This window comes from Hemibagrus wyckioides, linkage group LG22 (genome assembly GCF_019097595.1).
Source record: "Hemibagrus wyckioides isolate EC202008001 linkage group LG22, SWU_Hwy_1.0, whole genome shotgun sequence".
NCBI classification, from domain to species: domain Eukaryota; kingdom Metazoa; phylum Chordata; class Actinopteri; order Siluriformes; family Bagridae; genus Hemibagrus; species Hemibagrus wyckioides.
The window spans coordinates 20,492,349-20,518,865 of record NC_080731.1 but is presented as its reverse complement, the minus strand read 5'-3'; the positions used below and the strand labels follow the sequence as shown (position 1 = coordinate 20,518,865).

The 26,517-nt window shown below is 43.2% G+C and overlaps 1 protein-coding gene across 1 annotated transcript; it reads right to left on the bottom strand.

Annotated features, from left to right (window-relative positions):
- Positions 1-1,910: 1,910 nt before the first annotated feature.
- On the bottom strand, positions 1,911-26,517 carry LOC131343382 (BOLA class I histocompatibility antigen, alpha chain BL3-7-like). The gene is made up of 6 exons (XM_058375030.1): positions 26,497-26,517; positions 24,483-24,647; positions 19,835-20,101; positions 14,205-14,480; positions 2,161-2,442; positions 1,911-2,074 (listed from the first exon to the last, which is right to left on the bottom strand). The coding sequence occupies exons 2-6, from the start codon at positions 24,550-24,552 to the stop codon at positions 1,911-1,913; spliced, it is 1,059 nt and encodes a 352-aa protein (XP_058231013.1). The 5' UTR covers positions 24,553-24,647; positions 26,497-26,517.

The following is a 26,517-nucleotide window of genomic DNA, read 5'->3' as shown; positions in this document are numbered from 1 at the left end:
CAGTGATTTCAGTCTGAAATCTTAGCTCCTCCCCCCAGAAACATGGTGAGAGACAGCTAGCTTTACACCTGATAGGTGATAAACCACACCCCCTAAGTAGCCTATGTCATTGCCATGTGTGACTTAAAGACCTGGAATATTACATAAAACTATTAAAAGAACAGTAATTAATCATAATAATCATGAATTAATCATAATAATCAGTAATAAATCATATTATTATAGAAATATAGAGATTTTAACTTATTGAAGGTTGCAGCAGTTACTCAGTGGGATGTTTGATTTATATTAAGTGTAATATAATATTAAAAGTCTACAGTACAGTAATAAAATATATTTTTCTAAAACAGAAGTGGTGTTTTCAGTTGAAGTTAGTACTCAGGAGTATGACTACAAGTGTAATGTCACATAAATGTGTGTAGAGTATGATGAGTTTTAAAGATGAATGAATCTCCATTGTTCCTCTTTGCTGTATATTTAAATAGACGAGTCTCTCCCAGCATCCAGCTCCTCATCATAGAGAGATACCAGCTGTGGAGGATGAAGATCACCAACATGCTGCTCATGCTGCATCACAGGGCAGGAAAACACTCTGAAAGGAAAAATCTTCTACCCTCTTCCACATACACCAGCTCACTGACCCTCACCATTGGTCAGAGAGAGAGTAAGCCCCGCCCACTCAGACCAACCTTCTGCTCTTAACTCCACCCACAACTCCATCTCATTTCTCTTCTAAAACTGTTATTCTTTTATTTTTACATTCTTCTCTCATTCTATTTTCTTCATTACAGTAAACACACACACAAGCAGGGGATTTTGTGTAGTTTATTTCTTATAGCATTATGATAATTTGTTAGCTCTTGTCTTCAGCATGTTAATATTCTCAAGCTGAACAAATTTAAACAGAAAAGAGACACAAAGCAGTAAAAGTGTGTGAATTAAAGACTAAACCCATTTTAAAGAGAAAGAACAGATGAAGTCTGATTACTGATTATAACGTGTATGTGTGTGTGTGTGTGTGATGTGTGTGTGTGTGTGTGTGTGTGATGTGTGTGTGTGTGTGTGTGTGTGTGAGATGTGTGTGTGATGTGTGTGTGTGTGTGATGTGTGTGTGTGTGTGTGTGTGTGTGTGTGTGCGCGTGTGTGTGTGTGTGTGTGTGTGTGTGTGTGTGTGAGATGTGTGTGTGATGTGTGTGTGTGAATGTGTGTGTATGTGTGTGTGTGTATGTGTGTGTGTGATGTGTGTGTGTGTGATGTGTGTGTGTGATGTGTGTGTGTGATGTGTGTGTGTGATGTGTGTGTGTGATGTGTGTGTGTGTGTGTGTGATGTGTGTGTGTGAATGTGTGTGTATGTGTGTGTGTGTATGTGTGTGTGTGTGTGTGCGTTAAAATGTCTGATCATACAGAAGCTAATAAAATACACAATCTTACAGAACAGCCTGAGTGAATAAATTCATTTAGCTAATGTTTCTGTATTTTACATCTTTAAAACTTCAAATTCAAAACATTCTAGAAATCCAGATTGTGAAAATCTCAATTAAATTAAAGATTAAAAGGAAATCAGCTGAGAAACCTACAGAGTAAAAAAATAAAACCCCAACAATCCTAATAATCCCATTTTACACCAAGAACAAGAGATTTACAAGAAAAAGCTCCTCCATCCAACACAGGAAGAACATCACACACCAAGATACCCTCTGAATAATGTGTGTGTGTGTGTGTGTGTGTGTGTGTGTGTGTGTGTGTGGTCCTCATCTCCATCTCCTGGTCCCTCCTAGAAAAACAGAGAGAAAGAAACAGGATCAGCTCTGAGCTGAGATTTAATGTGAGCTCAGGTTTTTCTGCTGGATTTTCAGTCCACACACAGATTTTTATTCCATATGACACTGTAAATATTCATCAAATCTCCTTCAAGAATTAGAAAGTGTAAATCTGTTCTCTGAAAACTTCACATCTGTCTCCTTCCTCCTCTCACCAGAGTTCTTCTTCTTCCAGACCATAATTCCAGCAACAACGGCAACGAGAACAACGAGAGCCACGAGAACACCAACGATGATAGGCATCAGTCCTCCACCTGTTAAATCAGCACAGAGTCTTTATTATCTGCTGCATCAGGAAATCAGATTTATTGTTTATACTGTATGTGGAGTTGATCAGGACCTTTTGGTACTTCTAGCACTAACTCCTCCTTCAAGCTGCTGTGCTGAATCACGCAGGTGTAGGTGTGTTTCTGCAGATCCTCAGCTGGGACTTTCAGAATGCTTCTCTTCTGGAAGCTTCCATCCTGGTTGGGTAACGTCTCTCTGAGCTCCACGTCCTCGTTCACGTCCTCTCCGTCCTTCCTCCAGGAGATCATCACCTCTTTGGGGAAGAAACCTGTAGCGTGACACACCACCTCTGGAGAAGGCGAGTGTTTCTGGATCACTGATGCTGTAGGAGGATCTGCAGAGACACACAGAGACAGAAATATGAAAAGTCTCTTCTGTTCTTCATGTAGAAACTCCTCATGTGAACCCTGATGAGGAATAATCTGTATTCCTGCTGAGGACGTTCTTCATCAAGTTTCCACCAGTTTATGTGTTTTAGTGAAGATGGAGACACTGGAATGGTTTCTGCAGGAAAGGAGGAAAGTTTACAGCAGAAACGTTTAAGCTTCATCACGCTGTTAAAGAGCATCTGCTGTGAGCAGAACAGGAGACAATAAACAGCATCTTCATCACTTTCAGAATCAGAATCAGAAAAAGTTTTATTGCCAGGTACAGCAAAGGGTCAGCAAGGAGCACTTTACAGTACTAGGAATTTGTCTTGGTGTCAGGTGCAAAAATATACACAGGTAATAAATACTGCATAAGGTGACTTGTATGAAAATTAGTGCAATAGAAAAATGTAAAAAGTGAAAGTGACTGTAACATACACTATATTGCCAAAAGTATTCGCTCACCCATCCAAATAATCAGAATCAGGTGTTCCAATCACTTCCATGGCCACAGGTGTATAAAATCAAGCACCTAGGCATGCAGACTGTTTTTACAAACATTTGTGAAAGAATGGGTCGCTCTCAGGAACTCAGTGAATTCCAGCGTGGAACTGTGATAGGACGCCACCTGTGCAACAAATCCAGTCGTGAAATTTCCTCGCTCCTAAATATTCCACAGTCAACTGTCAGCTGTATTATAAGAACGTGGAAGTGTTTGGGAACGACAGCAACTCAGCCACGAAGTGGTAGGCCACGTAAACTGACGGAGCGGGGTCAGCGGATGCTGAGGCGCATAGTGCGAAGAGGTCGCCAACTTTCTGCAGAGTCAATCGCTACAGACCTCCAAACTTCATGTGGCCTTCAGATTAGCTCAAGAACAGTGCGCAGAGAGCTTCATGGAATGGGTTTCCATGGCCGAGCAGCTGCATCCAAGCCATACATCACCCAGTGCAATGCAAAGCATCGGATGCAGTGGTGTAAAGCACGCCGCCACTGGACTCTAGAGCAGTGGAGACGCGTTCTCTGGAGTGACGAATCGCGCTTCTCCATCTGGCAATCTGATGGACGAGTCTGGGTTTGGCGGTTGCCAGGAGAACGGTACTTGTCTGACTGCATTGTGCCAAGTGTAAAGTTTGGTGGAGGGGGGATTATGGTGTGGGGTTGTTTTTCAGGAGCTGGGCTTGGCCCCTTAGTTCCAGTGAAAGGAACTCTGAATGCTTCAGCATACCAAGACATTTTGAACAATTCCATGTGAGGTATGTACACAATGTAGAATGAGAAGTATTGTGTACAAAAGTGTGAGTTTGAATGAACAGTAGTGCAATTTAGAATGTGGAAGTGAGTGTCTGGGGTGGGAGGAGGTCATCTGGGGGTAAGTGGGGCACTGTTCAGCAGGCTGACTGCAGTGGGGAAGAAAGTGTTTTTGTGACATGAGGTCCAGGTCCTGATGGACCGGAGCCTTTTGCCAGAGGGGAGGGACTGAAAAAGTTTGTTTCCCGGATGAGAGGAGTCGGCTGCGATCTTGGAGAGGTACAGCTCCTGGAGAGATGGGAGACTGCAGCCGATCACCTTCTCAGCAGAGTGGATGACGCTGAAGCTTGGCCTTGTCCCTGGCTGTAGCTGCAGCAAACCAGACTGTGATGGAGGATGTGAGGATAGATTCAATGATGGCAGTGTAGAAGTTCACCAGCATCTTCTCAGGAAGGAGAAACTTCTTCACCTGCCACAGGAAATACATCCTCTGCTGAGCCTTCTTAGTGAGGGAGCTGATGTTCTTCTCCCACTTGAGCTCCTGGTTGATGGTGGTGCCCAGAAAGTGGAAGGACTCGACAGATGTCCCCGGAGAATCATAAAGGATGACGGGGGGAGGGGGGCTGGGTCCTTCCTAAAATCCACTATCATCTCCACTGTCTTGTGAGAGTTGAGCTCCAGGTTGTTCATGCTGCACCATGACACCAGATGATCCATCTCACTCCTGTAGGCAGACTCATCCCCATCAGGCCAAAGTGGGTGGTCATCAGCAAACTTCAGGAGTTTGATAGACTGGTGACCAGATGTGCACCCGTTGGTATACAGGGAGAATAGCAGAGGAGAAAGAACACAGCCTTGGGGGGATCCAGCGCTGATGCTCCGAGAGTCAGAGACATGCTTACCCAGCCTCACAAACTGCCATCTCTCTGTCAGGAAGTCCATGATCCAACTGCACATGGAGTCAGGCAAATTCAGCTGGGAGAGCTTGTCTCTAAGTAGAGCTGGGACAATCGTGTTAAACGCAGAGCTGAAGTCCACAAACAGTATCCTAGCATAAGATCCTGAGGAGTCTAGGTGTTGGAGGATGAAGCGGAGGGCCATGGTCATAGCATCGTCTACAGATCTGTTGGCTCTGTAGGCGAACTGTAGTGAATCCAGGAAAGGGTCTGTAATGTCCTTGAGGTAGGACAGCACGAGGCGCTCAAAAGACTTCATGACCACAGAAGTCAGGGCAACAGGTCTGTAATCGTTAAGTCCTGTGATCCTTGTCTTTTTGGGGACTGGGATGATGGCTGAGGTCTTGAAGCATGCTGGCACATGGCAGGTCTCCAGTGAGGTATTAAAGATGTCAGTGAACACTGAGGATAGCTGATTGGCACAGTGCTTCAAGGTGGAGGGGGAGACAGAGTCTGGGCCTGTAGCCTTGCGAGTGTTCAGATGTTTAAACAGCCTATTCACATCTTCCTCATTGATGGTGAGAGGTGTCAGGGGTGAGGGGGTAGTGGCGCTGAGGTGTGGAGATGTGTGGGTGATCCAGGTATGGAAGTGTAGGAGGGGGGCTACTGCTGATCACTGCTGATAATACTTGTTCATCATCATCACTCTTTACAGTGTTTCTAAACTGTTAGAATCTAAACTTCATTAAAGTTTCATCTTGTTTTTGTTGATATTTTTTCTCTTCCATCTGAAAAGTCTTCCTCTGTGTATCTGAAATAAAACATCACTTTTCAGCTGAAATATTTTGCTGTTTTCACTTTACACACTGAACTATCTGAAGAACCTCGTCACCTCATTTCCCCCTCAGTGAAGGTCAGTGTTATTGGTCATGTGGTCAATATTTTCTGCTACAAAGATGTGAAAGAGTTTAGAGTTGGAGAGAAAAATAGATTTATACTTTTAATCATACAAACAGAAAATCTCTAAATGTACAGCTTTTAAAGAATAAACTCATTTTTCATTTAGAGATTTAAATAACCAGACCACAGGAGAAGAGTGTGTGTGTGTGTTACAGTAACCAGACCACAGAAGTGTGTGTGTGTGTTACAGTAACCAGACCACAGGAGAAGTGTGTGTGTGTGTTACAGTAACCAGACCACAGGAGAAGAGTGTGTGTGTGTTACAGTAACCAGACCACAGGAGAAGTGTGTGTGTGTGTGTGTGTGTGTGTTACAGTAACCAGACCACAGGAGAAGTGTGTGTGTGTGTGTGTGTGTGTTACAGTAACCAGACCACAGAAGTGTGTGTGTGTGTGTGTTACAGTAACCAGACCACAGGAGAAGAGTGTGTGTGTGTGTGTTACAGTAACCAGACCACAGGAGAAGTGTGTGTGTGTGTGTTACAGTAACCAGACCACAGGAGAAGAGTGTGTGTGTGTTACAGTAACCAGACCACAGGAGAAGTGTGTGTGTGTGTGTGTGTGTTACAGTAACCAGACCACAGAAGTGTGTGTGTGTGTTACAGTAACCAGACCACAGGAGAAGTGTGTGTGTGTGTGTTACAGTAACCAGACCACAGGAGAAGAGTGTGTGTGTGTTACAGTAACCAGACCACAGGAGAAGAGTGTGTGTGTGTGTTACAGTAACCAGACCACAGGAGAAGTGTGTGTGTGTGTTACAGTAACCAGACCACAGGAGAAGAGTGTGTGTGTGTGTGTGTTACAGTAACCAGACCACAGAAGTGTGTGTGTGTGTTACAGTAACCAGACCACAGGAGAAGTGTGTGTGTGTGTTACAGTAACCAGACCACAGGAGAAGAGTGTGTGTGTGTGTGTGTTACAGTAACCAGACCACAGAAGTGTGTGTGTGTGTTACAGTAACCAGACCACAGGAGAAGTGTGTGTGTGTGTTACAGTAACCAGACCACAGGAGAAGAGTGTGTGTGTGTTACAGTAACCAGACCACAGGAGAAGTGTGTGTGTGTGTGTGTGTGTGTGTTACAGTAACCAGACCACAGGAGAAGTGTGTGTGTGTGTGTGTGTTACAGTAACCAGACCACAGAAGTGTGTGTGTGTGTGTGTTACAGTAACCAGACCACAGGAGAAGAGTGTGTGTGTGTGTGTTACAGTAACCAGACCACAGGAGAAGTGTGTGTGTGTGTGTTACAGTAACCAGACCACAGGAGAAGAGTGTGTGTGTGTTACAGTAACCAGACCACAGGAGAAGTGTGTGTGTGTGTGTGTGTGTTACAGTAACCAGACCACAGAAGTGTGTGTGTGTGTTACAGTAACCAGACCACAGGAGAAGTGTGTGTGTGTGTGTTACAGTAACCAGACCACAGGAGAAGAGTGTGTGTGTGTTACAGTAACCAGACCACAGGAGAAGTGTGTGTGTGTGTGTGTGTGTTACAGTAACCAGACCACAGAAGTGTGTGTGTGTGTTACAGTAACCAGACCACAGGAGAAGAGTGTGTGTGTGTGTTACAGTAACCAGACCACAGAAGTGTGTGTGTGTGTTACAGTAACCAGACCACAGGAGAAGAGTGTGTGTGTGTGTTACAGTAACCAGACCACAGGAGAAGTGTGTGTGTGTGTTACAGTAACCAGACCACAGGAGAAGAGTGTGTGTGTGTGTGTGTTACAGTAACCAGACCACAGAAGTGTGTGTGTGTGTTACAGTAACCAGACCACAGGAGAAGAGTGTGTGCGTGTTACAGTAACCAGACCACAGGAGAAGTGTGTGTGTGTGTGTTACAGTAACCAGACCACAGGAGAAGTGTGTGTGTGTGTTACAGTAACCAGACCACAGGAGAAGAGTGTGTGTGTGTGTGTGTGTTACAGTAACCAGACCACAGAAGTGTGTGTGTGTGTTACAGTAACCAGACCACAGGAGAAGAGTGTGTGCGTGTTACAGTAACCAGACCACAGGAGAAGTGTGTGTGTGTGTGTTACAGTAACCAGACCACAGGAGAAGTGTGTGTGTGTGTTACAGTAACCAGACCACAGGAGAAGAGTGTGTGTGTGTGTGTTACAGTAACCAGACCACAGGAGAAGAGTGTGTGTGTGTGTGTTACAGTAACCAGACCACAGGAGAAGTGTGTGTGTGTGTTACAGTAACCAGACCACAGGAGAAGTGTGTGTGTGTGTTACAGTAACCAGACCACAGGAGAAGTGTGTGTGTGTGTGTTACAGTAACCAGACCACAGGAGAAGAGTGTGTGTGTGTGTGTTACAGTAACCAGACCACAGGAGAAGTGTGTGTGTGTGTTACAGTAACCAGACCACAGGAGAAGTGTGTGTGTGTGTGTTACAGTAACCAGACCACAGGAGAAGAGATTTCTCCTGTGAAATCTGAGAGGAGAGTGTGTGTGTGTTACAGTAACCAGACCACAGGAGAAGTGTGTGTGTGTGTTACAGTAAAGGAGAAGAGAGTGTGTGTGTGTGTGTGTGTTACAGTAACCATGCCACAGGAGAAGTGTGTGTGTGTGTGTGTTACAGTAAAGGAGAAGAGAGTGTGTGTGTGTGTGTGTTACAGTAAAGGAGAAGAGTGTGTGTGTGTGTTACAGTAAAGGAGAAGAGTAAGAGTGAGTGAGTGTGTGTGTGTGTTACAGTATCCAGACCACAGGAGAAGAGTGTGTGTGTGTGTGTGTGTTACAGTAAAGGAGAAGAGAGTGTGTGTGTGTGTGTGTGTGTTACAGTATCCAGACCACAGGAGAAGTGTGTGTGTGTTACAGTAAAGGAGAAGAGTGTGTGTGTGTTTGTGTGTGTGTTACAGTAAAGGAGAAGAGAGTGTGTGTGTGTGTGTTACAGTATCCAGACCACAGGAGAAGTGTGTGTGTGTGTGTGTGTGTGTGTTACAGTAAAGGAGAAGAGAGTGTGTGTGTGTGTTACAGTATCCAGACCACAGGAGAAGTGTGTGTGTTACAGTAAAGGAGAAGAGAGAGTGTGTGTGTGTGTGTGTTACAGTATCCAGACCACAGGAGAAGTGTGTGTGTGTTTGTGAGAGAAAGAGAGAGAGAGAGAGACTTTTTTTTTTTTTACTTTTTACAGTCCTTGGGTTAGAGGGAATAACCAAGAATAAAACACTGAAAAGTAAAAACAACATTAAAAGACCTTAAAATGCTCCGTAAAAACACAAACAGTGGAAGTAATCTGGAGCAGTGAATAAAAGCATGAAAAACTGTTTCTCTCTGTGAACAAAAAGGACAGTCGTGTGTAACATCAGGGTTTAAAACAGAAATAAAAGAGTTCACAGAGATAATACAGTGTAAAATCCTCCATTGGAGGTTGGCAGCTTTTTTAGTTAACAGTGGTTTATACAGTGCGTCCACTCTGGTTTAAAATCATCATTAAAACCATGTACACTTCTCCGTGGGGTGTCCACCCTCCCACTCAGCTTTTTCTTGTTTAAAACCTTGACACACGCTCTGTAGAGCAGCTTCCCTGGCACTGATCCAAAGTTCATCTCTGCTTTACCCCGGCACTCCAGGAGCGGACCTTCAGACCCTTCAAGGTCAGGAGCGATGTCTAGCTGGGGAAAAGGTCCTTTGTCTGCAGGGTTGGTCTCAGTAATCTGGTAGTCCACCAGCTGAACACGTTCCTCTGATGTTAGGGCGGTCCTCCAGCGATGTAGGAGCTCATTGACAACACGGAGGGACCTCAAATGCGCTTCCAGGTCCGTCCCCCCGATGTTCACCAGCTCCCGGAGTGTCACGACCCTTGAGGAGACGAGTACTCTGGACAATGCAGGGGCGGTCACACCGGAGATGTCCAGACGCCCGCCGTGAATCAGGGGCTCCTCCAGCAGCCAGTGTAGTGTCCTGTAGCCCTTGTTTTTCTTTTTAAAATCTGGAACTATTTTAAAAAGTCCACGGTAAAAACTCGGTAATCCAGAAATGTCCAGCGTTTTGGTGTCCATTAAAAACAAAGTTCGGTCTAGCCCCAGTCCTCCGACCCTGTGTAAAAGTCCATGGGCTGCTGTTCTCCATATTAAGTCTTTGGGACCAGTGAGAAGTCTCTGGAGAAACTGGAGGCGGAAAGTTGCAGTTTTGCTGGCTAACTGGATCAGCCCCTGCCCCCCTTCCTCTTTGGGCAGGTGAAGGACGCTCTGAGAAATCCAGTGTTGACTGTCCCAAAAGAAGTCACCAGCAGGGCCTGGGTGTTTGCCAGCAGGTTTGGTGGTGGATCCACACATGCCAGCTTGTGCCAGAGGGACGACGCTGCGGGGTTGTTAATGACCAGTGTTCTCCCCCTGTAGGACATCCTTGGGACCAGCTGCTTCAACCTGCTCAGTCTACCTTTAACATGCTCTACAGTACTTTCCCAGTTTTTGTTTAAAAACTCAATATTCCCCAGGTAGACACCCAAGTATTTAAAACCACCTTTTTTCCACACTAGACCCCCCTGTAAAGGCTGTAGTAAAGGCTGCTCTCTCACTCCCCAACTAAAATGGCTTCACTTTTGGTCCAGTTTATTTTTGCAGAAGATAAAACCTGAAAGTCATTTAAAATGTCAGTTAAAACATTCACATCTTTCTGTGAGTCTATCATTACTACCAGGTCATCTGCATATGCTAACAAACAGATGGAGGTATTGATGTGTGGAATGTTAAAACCAGAAAGATGGCTTCTTAATCTGTTTAAAAGAGGTTCAATCGCTAATGTGTAAAGCATGCCTGACAAAGCACAGCCTTGCCTGATACCTCTCAACACTTTAAAAGGAGCACATAAACCACCATTAACCTTCACTATACTCTCAATTTCACAGTACAACAGCTTGATCATGGCTATAAAACCTGGGTTGAACCCGAAGGTTTCCAGCACCTTCCACAAATATTCATGTTCAACTCGGTCAAACGCCTTTTCCTGATTTAGAAAAATCAGACCAGTCTTCAAGCCCAATAGTCTGGAGACGTCCAAAATGTCACAAATTAAATATGTCAAATATAAACCTATCAGGCACACAGTACGACTGGTCCCAGTGAGTGATCTGCTCCACAACCTTGGTCAGTCTCAAGACTAATGCTTTTGAGAGCAGCTTGATGTCAGTGCACAGTAGTGAGACCGGGCGCCAGTTCTTCAGGTGGGTCAGGTCTCCCTTTTTTGGCAGCAGGGTCAGGACGGCTCTCCTGCAACTCAGCGGGAGCTGACCGACATTCTTGCTGTCCCGTAGGACCTCCAGTACATCCTGCCCTATTACTGCCCAGAAAGCCTTGTAGAATTCAACAAGGAGACCGTCTATACCTGGCGCCCTCCCATTCTTCATGCCTTGGAGAGCTTTGTGGAGCTCTGCCAGCGTCAATTCTCCATCCAGTTCCCTGGACGTTTGCTCAGAGAGCTTCGGCAGGTCTTTCAGAAATCTCTCCTCCACTATCTGTGCCCCTGACCTCTCACTGCTGTACAGCTTCGATTAGAAGCGTACTGTCTGCTTGCGAATTTCAGTGGGCTCAGATAAGAGATCCCCTGATTCTGTTCGCACAGCATGTATAAATCTTTTCTGTCCATTCTTTTGCTCTAAACTGAAAAACAACTTAGAAGGAGCATCCATCTCAGTCACATTTGTGAAGCATGACCCATGAAGTGTGACCCATGACATTTGTGAACCAGTGCTGTGGTGTCTAACAGGTCGTTCATTTTAGCTTTTTTACTTTTGAGGGCTTCAGTATGCCCTCGATTTCCGGTGGCCTCCAAACGGAGTTCCACTATTTCTATCTCCAGAGCTTTCATAGATCTAACAATGTCTCTTGTGACACTGAGAGTGTATTGTTGACAATACTTTGACCTGCGTTTTGGTAAAATCCCACCACTCTTGTAAAGAGTTAAGAGCTGCCTTCTCAGATTTAAAACAGTTCCATAAATAAATAAAAGACTCTCTAAGATCAGTATCTTCTAACAGGGCAGTGTTAAAATGCCAGCAGGCACTCTTAGGCTTTACATTCTTTTTACTGATGGTACACTGTACCATACTGTGGTCTGAAATACCTACTGGAACAATAAAACCATAGTCAGTTGATGCTTAAAACCATAAAAACGGTCTAATCTCACCAGGGAGAGTGTGTTGTCTGTGGAGTGGGCCCATGTGTATTGTCTCTGTTTTCTATTTAGGTTCCTCCATACATCACTTAGCTCATGGGCCTCAATCATCTCCCACAGACGCTTAGTTAGTAATGTTAGTAAAATGTTAGTAATGTTAGTAAATGTTAGTAGTGTCGCTATGAGCAATGACACTGTTCAATTAATCTAAAAAACTCATCCTCTCCATGCCACTGGTGGGAGTGTACACACAGATAAAACCTAAAACCTCATTCTCATAAAACGCTTTTACTTTTAAAAGCCTCCCGTTTAAAATCTCTTTGACTGAATAAGAACAAGGAATAAAACTGCGAGCAAAGAGCAGAGCAACACCACCGCTGAGCGATGTGTTGTGACTTAAAATCACCAGCCCATCCCACTCCTTCACCCAATCAGCAGCATTACTGTTATTGCTGTGGGTTTCTTGCAGCATCATGACATCAATCCGCTTTTGCTTCACAAGTTCATATAACTTAGCGCTCTTATTATATTCTCTTGCTCCATTAACATTCAAGCTCGCAATATGAATCTCATTCATTAAAAAGTATAGATAAAAGAAACAGAGGGTAAAAACCACTATCATAAAACACAGCACACATTCTACAAATCATCCTCAGGATTGTCCTTATTCACTTTAATGATCAATTTCTTTAAACGATAGATTTCCACATCAATAAAAGCACCTTCTCTTCTGAAATGTTTAACATCGTGAATAAACTGTTTCCTGTCTGGGAAAAACTCTTCAACTACCACGTTTTTTTGCCACTTGGTGGTTCTTAGAAACTCTTTAATGTCCTCAGCAGCATAAACAACATTTAGCTGTTCCTCTTGTGAGACGAAGTTAAAAACAGAATTCGACAACCAGTCTTCACTGTCTGACACTTTATCATCTGTTTTTGTTTCTTTCTTAGCTTGCTTTTTTCCAAGTCCCTTACCTTGTTTCTTTCTCTTAGTTGGTTCTTTAAAAGTGGGCTCATCCTCCATCTCCATGTCTCCCCTATCCCCATGACTGGTGCTTCCAAGTGACAGCTCGCACCTCTGTGCCTGCCTCTGCCAGCGCAGGCAGCTCCAGCACTGCACCAGAATCCACCGAGCATGGCCTCTCCGGGTCCGGTTCAGTCAAGCAGGGCTTTTCCAGGTCTTGTTCAATCCCTTCGGACCTTACCGAGACCAATTCAGCCGAGCAGGACTTCACTATGACCGGGTCAGCCACGCAGGACTCTTCTGGGGTTATTGTAGCTCCAGTGAGCTTCTGGGCTGCAGGCTGGGCTTGGGGTTTGCCCTCTGTCAGGTCTGGTGCGGCAGCTACTCCGGGGCTTTCCACAGCCGGCCGAACTGTAAGGACCACAGCCGGCTCAGCTGCTTCTTTCCCCGGTCGCTCAGAAACACCGGGGTCACTTTGCTTTTCAGGACAGGTTCGAGCAAGATGCCCTGTTTTACCACATTTAAAACATTTAATATCGGCATCTGATGACACAAAGATGTTGTACTCAAAACAATCAACACTGAATTTAAAAACAGCATTTAGCTCTTCCACACCCTCTTTAAACACCATGAAAACCATTCTCCTAAAAGACACCAGGTGCTTAACAAGTGAGGACTTACAGCCAAGGGGGATTGTCTTAATGGGGGAGACCAGACGCCCGTACCGAGAAAGATCTTTTGTAATTATTTAATCAGATATAAAAGGAGGGACATTGGACAGTAGAACCTTTTTTGCAGGGGAAACCAGTCTGAGTTCATTATTAAATCAAGATACCCTTCCCAGTCAGTTTAGTCACTTTATCAACGTCATTTAAAAAGACCACAATAGCACTGTTCATGAGGGAGGCAGCGACAATATTCTCGTTCCCCACCACATCACCAATTGCAGCACACACTCCTCAACACTCGCCATGGACACCACCCCAACACCGTGCCAGCGAGTCAAACTCTCAAACTGACGTGTATTCACGCTGCTCACACACACACACAACAAAACTGATAAATCCGAGATGTTTAAACAGAAAAAATAGCATTAAATGCAGAAAAAAAATTGGCAAAATGCCAACCGCTCTCACACGCTCACACAGAGAGAGAGAGAGAGAGAGAGAGAGAGAGAGAGAGAGAGAGAGTGTGTGCATATTACAGTAACCAGACCACAGGAGAAGTGTGTGTGTTTGTGTGTGTGTGTGTGTGTGTGTGTGTTACAGTAACCAGACCACAGGAGAAGAGTGTGTGTGTGTTACAGTAACCAGACCACAGGAGAAATGTGTGTGTGTGTGTGTGTTACAGTAACCAGACCACAGGAGAAATGTGTGTGTGTGTGTGTGTTACAGTAACCAGACCACAGGAGAAGTGTGTGTGTGTGTTTGTGTGTGTGTGTGTTACAGTAACCAGACCACAGGAGAAGTGTGTGTGTTACAGTAACCAGACCACAGGAGAAATGTGTGTGTGTGTGTGTGTGTGTGTTACAGTAACAGATCACACTTTACCTTTCCTCTCCAGAATGTCTCTGCCGTAAGACACGTACTTCTTTACCCACTCAATACAGATGTTCTCCAGGTAGTTCTTCAGGTTGTTATTACGACCAGTATTAGAATCCCACTTGTTCTTGGTGATCAGAGCTTGAGGTGTTGGAGCGATCCAGGTTTTAGTTTTCAGATCAAAACTGATGAAATCTTCTCCATCATAACCTTCCTGATCATATCCTCTAACAGTCCCATCATCATCCAGCTCACAGCCGTACATCACCTGCACTGTGTGAACTCCTGCACACACACACACACAGTTACTATACATCACTTTACCCTGACACACACACACACAGTTACTATACATCACTTTACCCTGACACACACACACAGTTACTATACATCACTTTACCCTCACACACACACACACACACAGTTACTATACATCACTTTACCCTCACACACACACACACACAGTTACTATACATCACTTTACCCTCACACACACACACAGTTACTATACATCACTTTACCCTCACACACACACACAGTTACTATACATCACTTTACCCTCACACACACACACAGTTACTATACATCACTTTACCCTCACACACACACACACACAGTTACTATACATCACTTTACCCTCACACACACACACAGTTACTATACATCACTTTACCCTCACACACACACACACACAGTTACTATACATCACTTTACCCTCACACACACACACACAGTTACTATACATCACTTTACCCTCACACACACACACACAGTTACTATACATCACTTTACCCTCACACACACACAGTTACTATACATCACTTTACCCTCACACACACACACACACACACACAGTTACTATACATCACTTTACCCTCACACACACACACACACAGTTACTATACATCACTTTACCCTCACACACACACACACACACACACACACACAGTTACTATACATCACTTTACCCTCACACACACACACACAGTTACTATACATCACTTTACCCTCACACACACACACAGTTACTATACATCACTTTACCCTCACACACACACACACAGTTACTATACATCACTTTACCCTCACACACACACACACAGTTACTATACATCACTTTACCCTCACACACACACAGTTACTATACATCACTTTACCCTCACACACACACACACAGTTACTATACATCACTTTACCCTCACACACACACACACACACACACACACACACACAGTTACTATACATCACTTTACCCTCACACACACACACAGTTACTATACATCACTTTACCCTCACACACACACACACACACAGTTACTATACATCACTTTACCCTGACACACACACACACACAGTTACTATACATCACTTTACCCTGACACACACACACACACAGTTACTATACATCACTTTACCCTGACACACACACACACACAGTTACTATACATCACTTTACCCTCACACACACACACACACACACACACACACACACAGTTACTATACATCACTTTACCCTCACACACACACACAGTTACTATACATCACTTTACCCTCACACACACACACACACACAGTTACTATACATCACTTTACCCTGACACACACACACACACAGTTACTATACATCACTTTACCCTGACACACACACACACACAGTTACTATACATCACTTTACCCTGACACACACACACACACAGTTACTATACATCACTTTACCCTCACACACACACACACACACACACAGTTACTATACATCACTTTACCCTCACACACACACACACACACACAGTTACTATACATCACTTTACCCTCACACACACACACACACACACAGTTACTATACATCACTTTACCCTGACACACACACACACACACACACAGTTACTATACATCACTTTACCCTCACACACACACACACACACACACAGTTACTATACATCACTTTACCCTCACACACACACACACACAGTTACTATACATCACTTTACCCTCACACACACACACACACACAGTTACTATACATCACTTTACCCTGACACACTGTGAGGCAAACAAGTCTTCTTAGGCTCGTTCTCGGGTGAATGGGTTCACCAACACCAGGAAAAAATATCCAAAAGGGGAAAAATACAAAGAACCAAAAATGGTGGCAATACTCGCGGATGTTGTAGTGAAAAAGGTGATGGTTTATTTACAGTGCTCAAAAGTAAAAATAAAGATACTATATACAAAGAAAACAAACAAGCAAATAAATAAAAAAAATAAAGATAGATAGATAGATTCTTCTATACAAACTACTGTTTTGAGATTTTGCTCATGGCACTGCAATTGCACGCTCGCGCTCCAACCAAAAACCACACAACAACCCAACACTGGTTTGGGGCCCTCTTTTAAAGTGCATGCCCCTCCCCTTGGATCAAACCAGTGTGTAGAATTATTAAGGTGTGGGTGGAAATAAATATGTACATGTTTATAATTAAACAAATACGTAAACATTATATACACCAAACATATCCATATATAAATCTTTATATATAATGATATACAATTAAGCATAATATAAAAAGAAAATAAACATTAATAATAAACTGACAACTGCAAAATCCCCTTCTGCAAAACAAAATGGAACAGTCCGATTCCCATTTGTATTGTGCCTGAACCAGCACTATTTAGCCAGGCCTCTGGGTGGTGCTCGGGTTGACCGGTCGATTACAGAAAGCACAACACAAGGAAGAAACACAAAAGAAATAGCAGGTACATACCTGAACACAGGTAAAGGTTTAAAACAAAACAAAATTTTTAAAAAATCACAGAAACTTCAAAAGTGTATGTGTGTTAGGCACAGCGTGAATTGTGGTTGTAAATTATTATTTGTGTATGTGTATGAGCGTCCAGTATGCTAGTAGTGTGTGTGTGCACCCACGGCGCTATAGCAGAGTATTACATGGGAAGAGTGCTGCGCTAACCGACATGGCTGGGTCACTTTTTCACATTACCTCCTCCCTCTCCAGGCCGCGCACTGATCAGGTACCGAGAGAGGTAGTCAGCTATCTTGTTCTGGGGACCAGGCTGGTGTCAAACCTTAAACCGGTAGGGTTGAAGGGAGAGATACCATCTGGTCACTCGAGCATTATGATCCTCCATGGTGTGAATCCATGTCAGGGCTCGGTGATCCGTCTCCAGAATAAACTCCCTTCCCAGCAGGTAGTACCTGAGGCTCTCTAATTCCCACTTGATCGCCAGGCACTCCTTCTCTACTGTGGAGTATCGGGTCTCTCTTGGCAACAACTTCCTGCTCAGGAACGCAATAGGTCTTCCCTCACCCTCACCTCCCTGGGCCAGGACTGCTCCAAGTAGCATCTACCTGCACCAGAAGCATCTACCTGCACAATGAACTGTTTGGCAAAATCTGGACTCTTGAGGACTGGCTGCGAACACATATGCTCCTTTAAGGTGCTGAAAGCCCTCTCACACTCCTGAGTCCAGCAAATCGGGTTCTTGAAATTTTTGCAAAGCAGAGTGGTCAGCGGGACAGCAGTAGTCGAGAAGGTGGGGATGAAGCGTCGATACCATCCCACCAGCCCCAAGAAAGACCCAACCTCTTTTTTCATTCTCAGTCTTGGGCTGCATCGAATGGCTTCTACCTTGTCCACTTGAGGTCTTAGCTCCCCATTTCCAAGGTGGTATCCAAGGTAGTTGGTTTCTGCTTTCGCCCACTCACACTTCGCCACATTTAACGTCAGACCAGCCTCTTGTATCTTACTTAACGTCTTTTTTAGGTGCTGTATATGGTCCTCCCAAGTCTGACTGTAGATGACCACATCATCCAGGTAGGCAGCTGCCCATTCTTCACAGCCTCGAAGAACTTGGTCCATCAGACGTTGGAAGGTGGCTGGTGCCCCATGTAGACCAAACGGTAAGACCGTGAACTGAAATAGCCCTACTGGGGTCTGAAACGCTGTGTAAGGTTTGGATGCTTCATCCAGGGGGACTTGCCAATATCCTTTGCAAAGATCCAGCATGGTGATGTACTTGGCTTGGCCAATGCCCTCCAGGAGGTTGTCAATGTGTGGCATGGGGTATGGGTCAAACCTTGACTGAGAGTTCAGTTTTCGGAAATCAATACAGATGCGCAGTGTGTCATCTTTCTTTGGGACTATAACGATGGGGCTACTCCACTCACTATTGGAGGGTTCAATGACTCCCAACTCCCGTATCGTCTCAATCTCTGCCTTGAGTGGTCCCATCAGCCTCTCAGGGGCACGATATGGCCGCTCCCGGGAGGGTGTCTGATCAAGGAGGTGAATCTGGTGTTGTATCAGGTTGGTCCGCCCAGGCCTCTGACGGAACAACGCCAGATAGTGGCTCTTCCACCTTCATGGCTGGCTGTTTGTCCTCCTGATCCTCTTCCACTTCTTGAATCAGCAGCGCTGTTTCAGTTTTGCTGGGTGGCTCTTTCCACTCCTTCAGCAGATTAATGTGGTAGGTCTGTGTAGCTTTGCCCTTGTCTGGGTGACAAATCTTTATAAGTTACTGGTCCCATCTTGCGAACGACCATGTAAGGTCCCTGCCACTTCATCAGCAGTTTGTATGTTGATGTAGGGAGCAAAAGTAGTACTTTTTGTCCTGGCTGTAACTCTCGCTTTCTGGCCTGCTGGTCGTACCGTGACTTTTGTGATTTTTGGGCCTGTCGGAGGTTCTCTTTGGCCATCTCCCTGTAGCACTCCAGGCGGTCTCGCATCTCCAGGACAAACTGGACAATGCCCTTCTCAGGCTTCACCTCAGATGAAGATGGGGCTTCCCAACTCTTTCGCAAAAGATCCAGTGGCCCTTGGACCTGCCATCCATACAGGAGCTCAAATGGAGAGAAGCCTGTTGATGCTTGAGGAACCTCTCTGTAGGCAAACAGCAAAAATGGCAGCCACTTGTCCCGGGCCCTTCCGGTGTCTGATACAAACTTGCGAAGCATGTTTTTGAGTGTTTGATTAAAGCGCTCTACCAGTCCATCAGTCTGGGGGTGGTATGGGGTGGTCTTGATTGCCTTGATGCCTAGCTGCTTATGCAACATCTTCATCAGCTGAGACGTGAAGTTGGTTCCTTGGTCCGTGAGGATTTCCTCTGGAATCCCCACTCTGGAGAACAGCTGGATGAGGGCATTGATGATCTTTGGTGTAGTGATGGAGCGAAGAGGAAAAGCCTCAGGATACCTTGTTGCATAATCGCTGATGACCAGGATGTATCGGTGTCCTGCCCTGCTCTTTTCCAGGGGTCCCACAATGTCCATTCTCTGGAAAGGGACAGATATCACTGGCAGAGGTAGTAATGGTGCCCTATCCTGTCGGCACACAGCACTGGTTTTTTGACATGTGGGGCATGTGGTGCAGTATGTCTGGACATCAGTATACATGGAGGGCCAAGTAAACCTCACCTCAGGCTTGCTCACTTGGGATAACATCTAGGACTGTCTGTCTGTCTGTCTGTTTATAGGTTTGTTGTTTTCTTATGTCATTTCTCATGTAAAGCTGCTTTGAGACGATCCTCTTTGTTAAAAGCGCTATACAAATAAAATTGAATTGAATTGAAATTGTGTGTGTGTGTGAGTGTGTGTGTGTGTGTGAGTGTGTGTGTGTGTGTGTGTTTACCTCCAGTCTGATTAAAGCGCTGCATTGCTGTAGCCATATTGACTTTGAAGATCTCTTGAGGACCCTGTGCATTCTGTGTCTCTCTGTTCCAGTAATCAGGATCATCAGCAGTCACCTTCTGTATCCACTCCGTCTTTGGGATCGTCTTCTTGATGTCACTGTCATAATAATCAATCTGTACTCTATCCACCTGACCAAGAGCAGTGAATTCTGGGAAATTTATTCCAGGTGTAACTGCAGTGTAGAAATACTGCAAAGAGTGTGTGACTGTAAAAGAGTAAAAACACACATTAACACTAACTCAACACACACACACTAACACTAACTCAACACACACACACACACACACACACATTAACACTACATCACTAACTCAACACACACACACATTAACACTACATCACTAACTCAACACACACACACACATTAACACTACATCACTAACTCAACACACACACACACACTAACACTACATCACTAACTCAAAACACACACACACACACTAACACTACATCACTAACTCAACACACACACACATTAACACTACATCACTAACTCAACACACACACACACACACACACATTAACACTACATCACTAACTCAACACACACACAAACACACACATTAACACTACATCACTAACTCAACACACACACATACATTAACACTACATCACTAACTCAACACACACACACACACACACACACACTAACACTACATCACTAACTCAACACACACACACACACACACATACATTAACACTACATCACTAACTTAACACACACACACATTAACACTACATCACTAACTCAACACACACACACACACACACACACACTAACACTACATCACTAACTCAACACACACACACATTAACACTACATCACTAACTCAACACACACACACACACACACACTAACACTACATCACTAACTCAACACACACACACACACACACATTAACACTACATCACTAACTCAACACACACACACACACACATACATTAACACTACATCACTAACTCAACACACACACACACACACTAACACTACATCACTAACTCAACACACACACACACACTAACACTACATCACTAACTCAACACACACACACACACTAACACTACATCACTAAATCAACACACACACATACATTAACACTACATCACTAACTCAACACACACACACACACATTAACACTACATCACTAACTCAACACACACACACACACACTAAGACTACATCACTAACTCAACACACACACACACACACACTAACACTACATCACTAACTCAACACACACACAAACACACACACACACATTACATCACTAACTCAACACACACACACACACACACACATTAACACTACATCACTAACTCAACACACACACACACATTAACACTACATCACTAACTCAACACACACACACACATTAACACTACATCACTAACTCAACACACACACACACACACACACACATTAACACTACATCACTAACTCAACACACACACACACACACATTAACACTACATCACTAACTCAACACACACACACACACTAACACTACATCACTAACTCAACACACACACACACACACTAACACTACATCACTAACTCAACACACACACACACACTAACACTACATCACTAACTCAACACACACACACACATTAACACTACATCACTAACTCAACACACACACACACACACTAACACTACATCACTAACTCAACACACACACACACATTAACACTACATCACTAACTCAAAACACACACACACACACACACTAACACTACATCACTAACTCAACACACACACACACACACACTAACACTACATCACTAACTCAACACACACACACATTAACACTACATCACTAACTCAACACACACACACACACACACACTAACACTACATCACTAACTCAACACACACACACACTAACACTACATCACTAACTCAACACACACACACACACACACACTAACACTACATCACTAACTCAACACACACACACACACACACTAACACTACATCACTAACTCAACACACACACACATTAACACTACATCACTAACTCAACACACACACACACACACACACTAACACTACATCACTAACTCAACACACACACACATTAACACTACATCACTAACTCAACACACACACACACACACACACTAACACTACATCACTAACTCAACACACACACACACACACACTAACACTACATCACTAACTCAACACACACACACATTAACACTACATCACTAACTCAACACACACACACACACACACTAACACTACATCACTAACTCAACACACACACACATTAACACTACATCACTAACTCAACACACACACACACACACACTAACACTACATCACTAACTCAACACACACACACATTAACACTACATCACTAACTCAACACACACACACACACACACACTAACACTACATCACTAACTCAACACACACACACACACACATTAACACTACATCACTAACTCAACACACACACACACACACACACACTAACACTACATCACTAACTCAACACACACACACATTAACACTACATCACTAACTCAACACACACACACACACACACACTAACACTACATCACTAACTCAACACACACACACATTAACACTACATCACTAACTCAACACACACACACACACACTAACACTACATCACTAACTCAACACACACACACACACTAACACTACATCACTAACTCAACACACACACACACACTAACACTACATCACTAACTCAACACACACACACACATTAACACTACATCACTAACTCAACACACACACACACACACATTAACACTACATCACTAATTCAACACACACACACACATTAACACTACATCACTAACTCAAAACACACACACACACACTAACACTACATCACTAACTCAACACACACACACACACACACATTAACACTACATCACTAACTCAACACACACACACACATTAACACTACATCACTAACTCAACACACACACACACACACATTAACACTACATCACTAACTCAACACACACACACACACTAACACTACATCACTAACTCAACACACACACACACACACACATTAACACTACATCACTAACTCTACACACACACACACACATTAACACTACATCACTAACTCAACACACACACACACATTAACACTACATCACTAACTCAACACACACACACACACACATTAACACTACATCACTAACTCTACACACACACACACATTAACACTACATCACTAACTCAACACACACACACACACACATTAACACTACATCACTAACTCAACACACACACACATTAACACTACATCACTAACTCAACACACACACACACACACATTAACACTACATCACTAACTCAACACACACACACACACATTAACACTACATCACTAACTCAACACACACACACACATTAACACTACATCACTAACTCAACACACACACACACACATTAACACTACATCACTAACTCAACACACACACACACACATTAACACTACATCACTAACTCAACACACACACACACACACATTAACACTACATCACTAACTCAACACACACACACACACACACACATTAACACTACATCACTAACTCAACACACACACACACATTAACACTACATCACTAACTCAACACACACACACACACACTAACACTACATCACTAACTCAACACACACACACACATTAACACTACATCACTAACTCAACACACACACACACACACACTGCAGTTTTCAACTTTATATCCAATATAATAATAAGAAAAGCTCTATCATTTATTTATTTATTTATTTCAGTAAAAGTTATTTTAATAAATGAAATAAATCAGTAAAGTACAGATTCAGAACATTTCTTCTGTGGAACATCAGCAGATTAAATGTGAATAAAGAGATTAAAATTGTAATAAATCCCACTTCATCTGTATTTATTCTCTTATTTGGATTTTCTCTCCAGTTTGTAATAAATCCCACTTCATCTGTATTTATTCTCTTATTTGGATTTTCTCTCCAGTTTGTAATAAATCCCACTTCATCTGTATTTATTCTCTTATTTGGATTTTCTCTCCAGTTTGCCCTCCATCATCCTACTGTAAGGACTAAACCCTGAATGTTGTCACTGCTGCCCCCGAACCTCCAACCATCTGAAATGTCTGATTACAGTAGCAGTGAGGGAGAAGTGAAGAAAAAAGAGTGGGAGAAAGAAATAAACTAAACTGAACTAAACACTTCCATGATGAAATGAGACAGAAATGACAGCAAGAACAGTAAAAGTCAGGAGATTAAAATCAGCAGATGGTGTTGTTAGGATTGTGGAGATGAATATTTAAATGAGGAGTGACGTCACACGCGCAGAAATTACTCTCACCGTCATACCACAAGATAATAATAATAATAATAATAATAATAATAATAATAATAATAATAAAGTGTGTATTTCTGTTGTACAGAGTGATTTATTTCTTTATTTCCTGTATTATTTCTGTGTAACTTTATCAGATTTGACTCTTATCACAGCTTTAGTGTTAAACTTTAATATTAGAGAGTAAATAAATGTAGTAAAGACAGTAAACATTACAGAACTCACCTGCTGATGAAAGATGAAGAGAACAGGTGAAGAAAACCAGAGTCTTCATCACTGCACTAAAATGAGACATCTTTCTCTGTCTGATCCACTACAACAATAAACACACAATAAATCTCTTATTTATCGAGTCGATCTACAAGTTTAACTCCACTTTAATTCTGTTTACAGTTTTTTATGATTGCTTATACACTAAAATTGAAAATAACACACAGTTACTAAAACCTTACACTGAAGGAGCAAAACCTCAGCCCAGATCTGCACAACTATAAGCACATTCTCAGCCTCACACTTTTTGCAAAACACTAAACACACTTCTCTACATTAGACACAGAAATCTAATATAATGTCACTTCTTTGCCATTTCAAGACACTGCTTTCCAAAATACCACCCCTATAAACCAGTTAATCAAACATGGCCGTCACATGTACAGACACTTAGGTGCTTAACTATAAACTCAGCGATCAGGTGTAAGCGCTATAAAAAGGCAACAGGTGAGTTTACCTGTCTTCAACAAAAATGGAAGGCAATGTCGCAGTAAGAGAAAGAGTTAAGATGAGAGGGGCAGTCCATGGAGGAAGGGGGGTAGAGAGAGGAAGAGGGAGAGGAAGAGGTAGACCTGGAGGACGTGGACAAAGAAGACGGGGACCAAATTTATCAGATGTGATTCGAGCAACCTTGGTTGACCATGTTTAAAACCATGGGTTGACATTGAGAGAGGCTGGCCTGAGAGTTCAGCCCAACCTCAGCAGATATACTGCTGCTTCAGTAATTCGGACATTTTGACAAGAGCACAGGTATAAAAACAACTTTTCTCTGCTGTCTACAGTACATTAAAGCCTATTACATGACCTCCATCAGTACTATTTGGTACCATTCACTGTGTTCCATGTTTGAGACAATGTCTTGTGTGCTGTCTTGTGACATTTACTGTAACATGTATTTTGATTGATCTACATAGGATGGAGGGTCGAGAACATAGAGGAGGAAGGAGCCCCATATTCACAGAGGAACAAGAGAGAGCTATTATAAACATGGTTTTGGTCAATAATGTGATATGTCTTAGAGAAATTCAGACAAACATCCTGAATGACCACACAGTTTTCAATGTCCATCAGGTCTCTCTAACAACACTGGCGTGAATCCTTAAAAAGCATCACATCCAGATGAAACAACTGTACCGAGTGCCATTTGAAAGAAATTCATGTATCTTTCCACCGATCTGCTCTTGTCCAAAACTGGTTTCATGATCATCCACAATTTTTACTCCAATACCTCCCACCATACTCTCCCTTCCTCAACCCCATTGAAGAGTTTTTTTCAGCATGGCGGTGGAAGGTTTACGATCTCCAGCCCTATGTCAGGATTCCCCTCATTCTAGCCATGGAGGAGGCCTGTGGCCTAATTGATACAGGGTCTGTGCAAGGATGGATTCGCCATTCAAGAAGATTCTTCCCTCGCTGTTTTGTGAGATCGGACATCGCCTGTGATGTGGATGACGTGCTGTGGTCAGATCCAGCTAGGCCAAGAGATGCTTAGGTTGTTTTTTCTTTTGCTTTGTCTCCATGTTTTTGTTTGTGTACTATATTGTATTTGGAATATGTTCTGATTTGAAATGCAGCCTTTGGAAAGCATGACTGTATTGAATGTCTGTACAATGTGGTGAGGGAAAGATTTCCGTCAATGTACAGTACTGGTGTCGTGTTTTTTTTTTTTCAATATTCATGTATTTTACACTAACAAAAAAATCTAACCCAGACTATATCATCAGAAAAGTGTAAAAGTTACAAGTGTTTATGATTGAGCCCAGCAGTGTGTAAAGGAATCAAACAGAATCAGAATGGATGAACCATGTGTGTTCCATATGGGGTCAAAGTTGGGTTTTGTTAAATTAATGGAAGGTTTTGCAGAAGAACTGAGGTGTTCTGCTATTTGTGTGTGGATCTGTGAATTGTGTGTAGTGTTTTGATGATCCTTGTTTTTAAAATTGTGCTTAAGCAATTATACAAAACTGTAATTCTGTAAGAGAAAGTCACT

What these genes read in the sequence shown, in the direction of transcription:
- LOC131343382 (XM_058375030.1), bottom strand. Translation starts at nt 24,552, where the DNA reads ATGTCTCATTTTAGTGCAGTGATGAAGACTCTGGTTTTCTTCACCTGT. An exon ending in GCGCTTTAATCAGACTGGAG is followed by an intron (nt 14,481 to 19,834) that starts GTAAACACACAC and finishes GTGTGTGTGCAG; the next exon opens with GAGTTCACACAGTGCAGGTG. An exon ending in AGACATTCTGGAGAGGAAAG is followed by an intron (nt 2,443 to 14,204) that starts GTAAAGTGTGAT and finishes GTGTCTCTGCAG; the next exon opens with ATCCTCCTACAGCATCAGTG.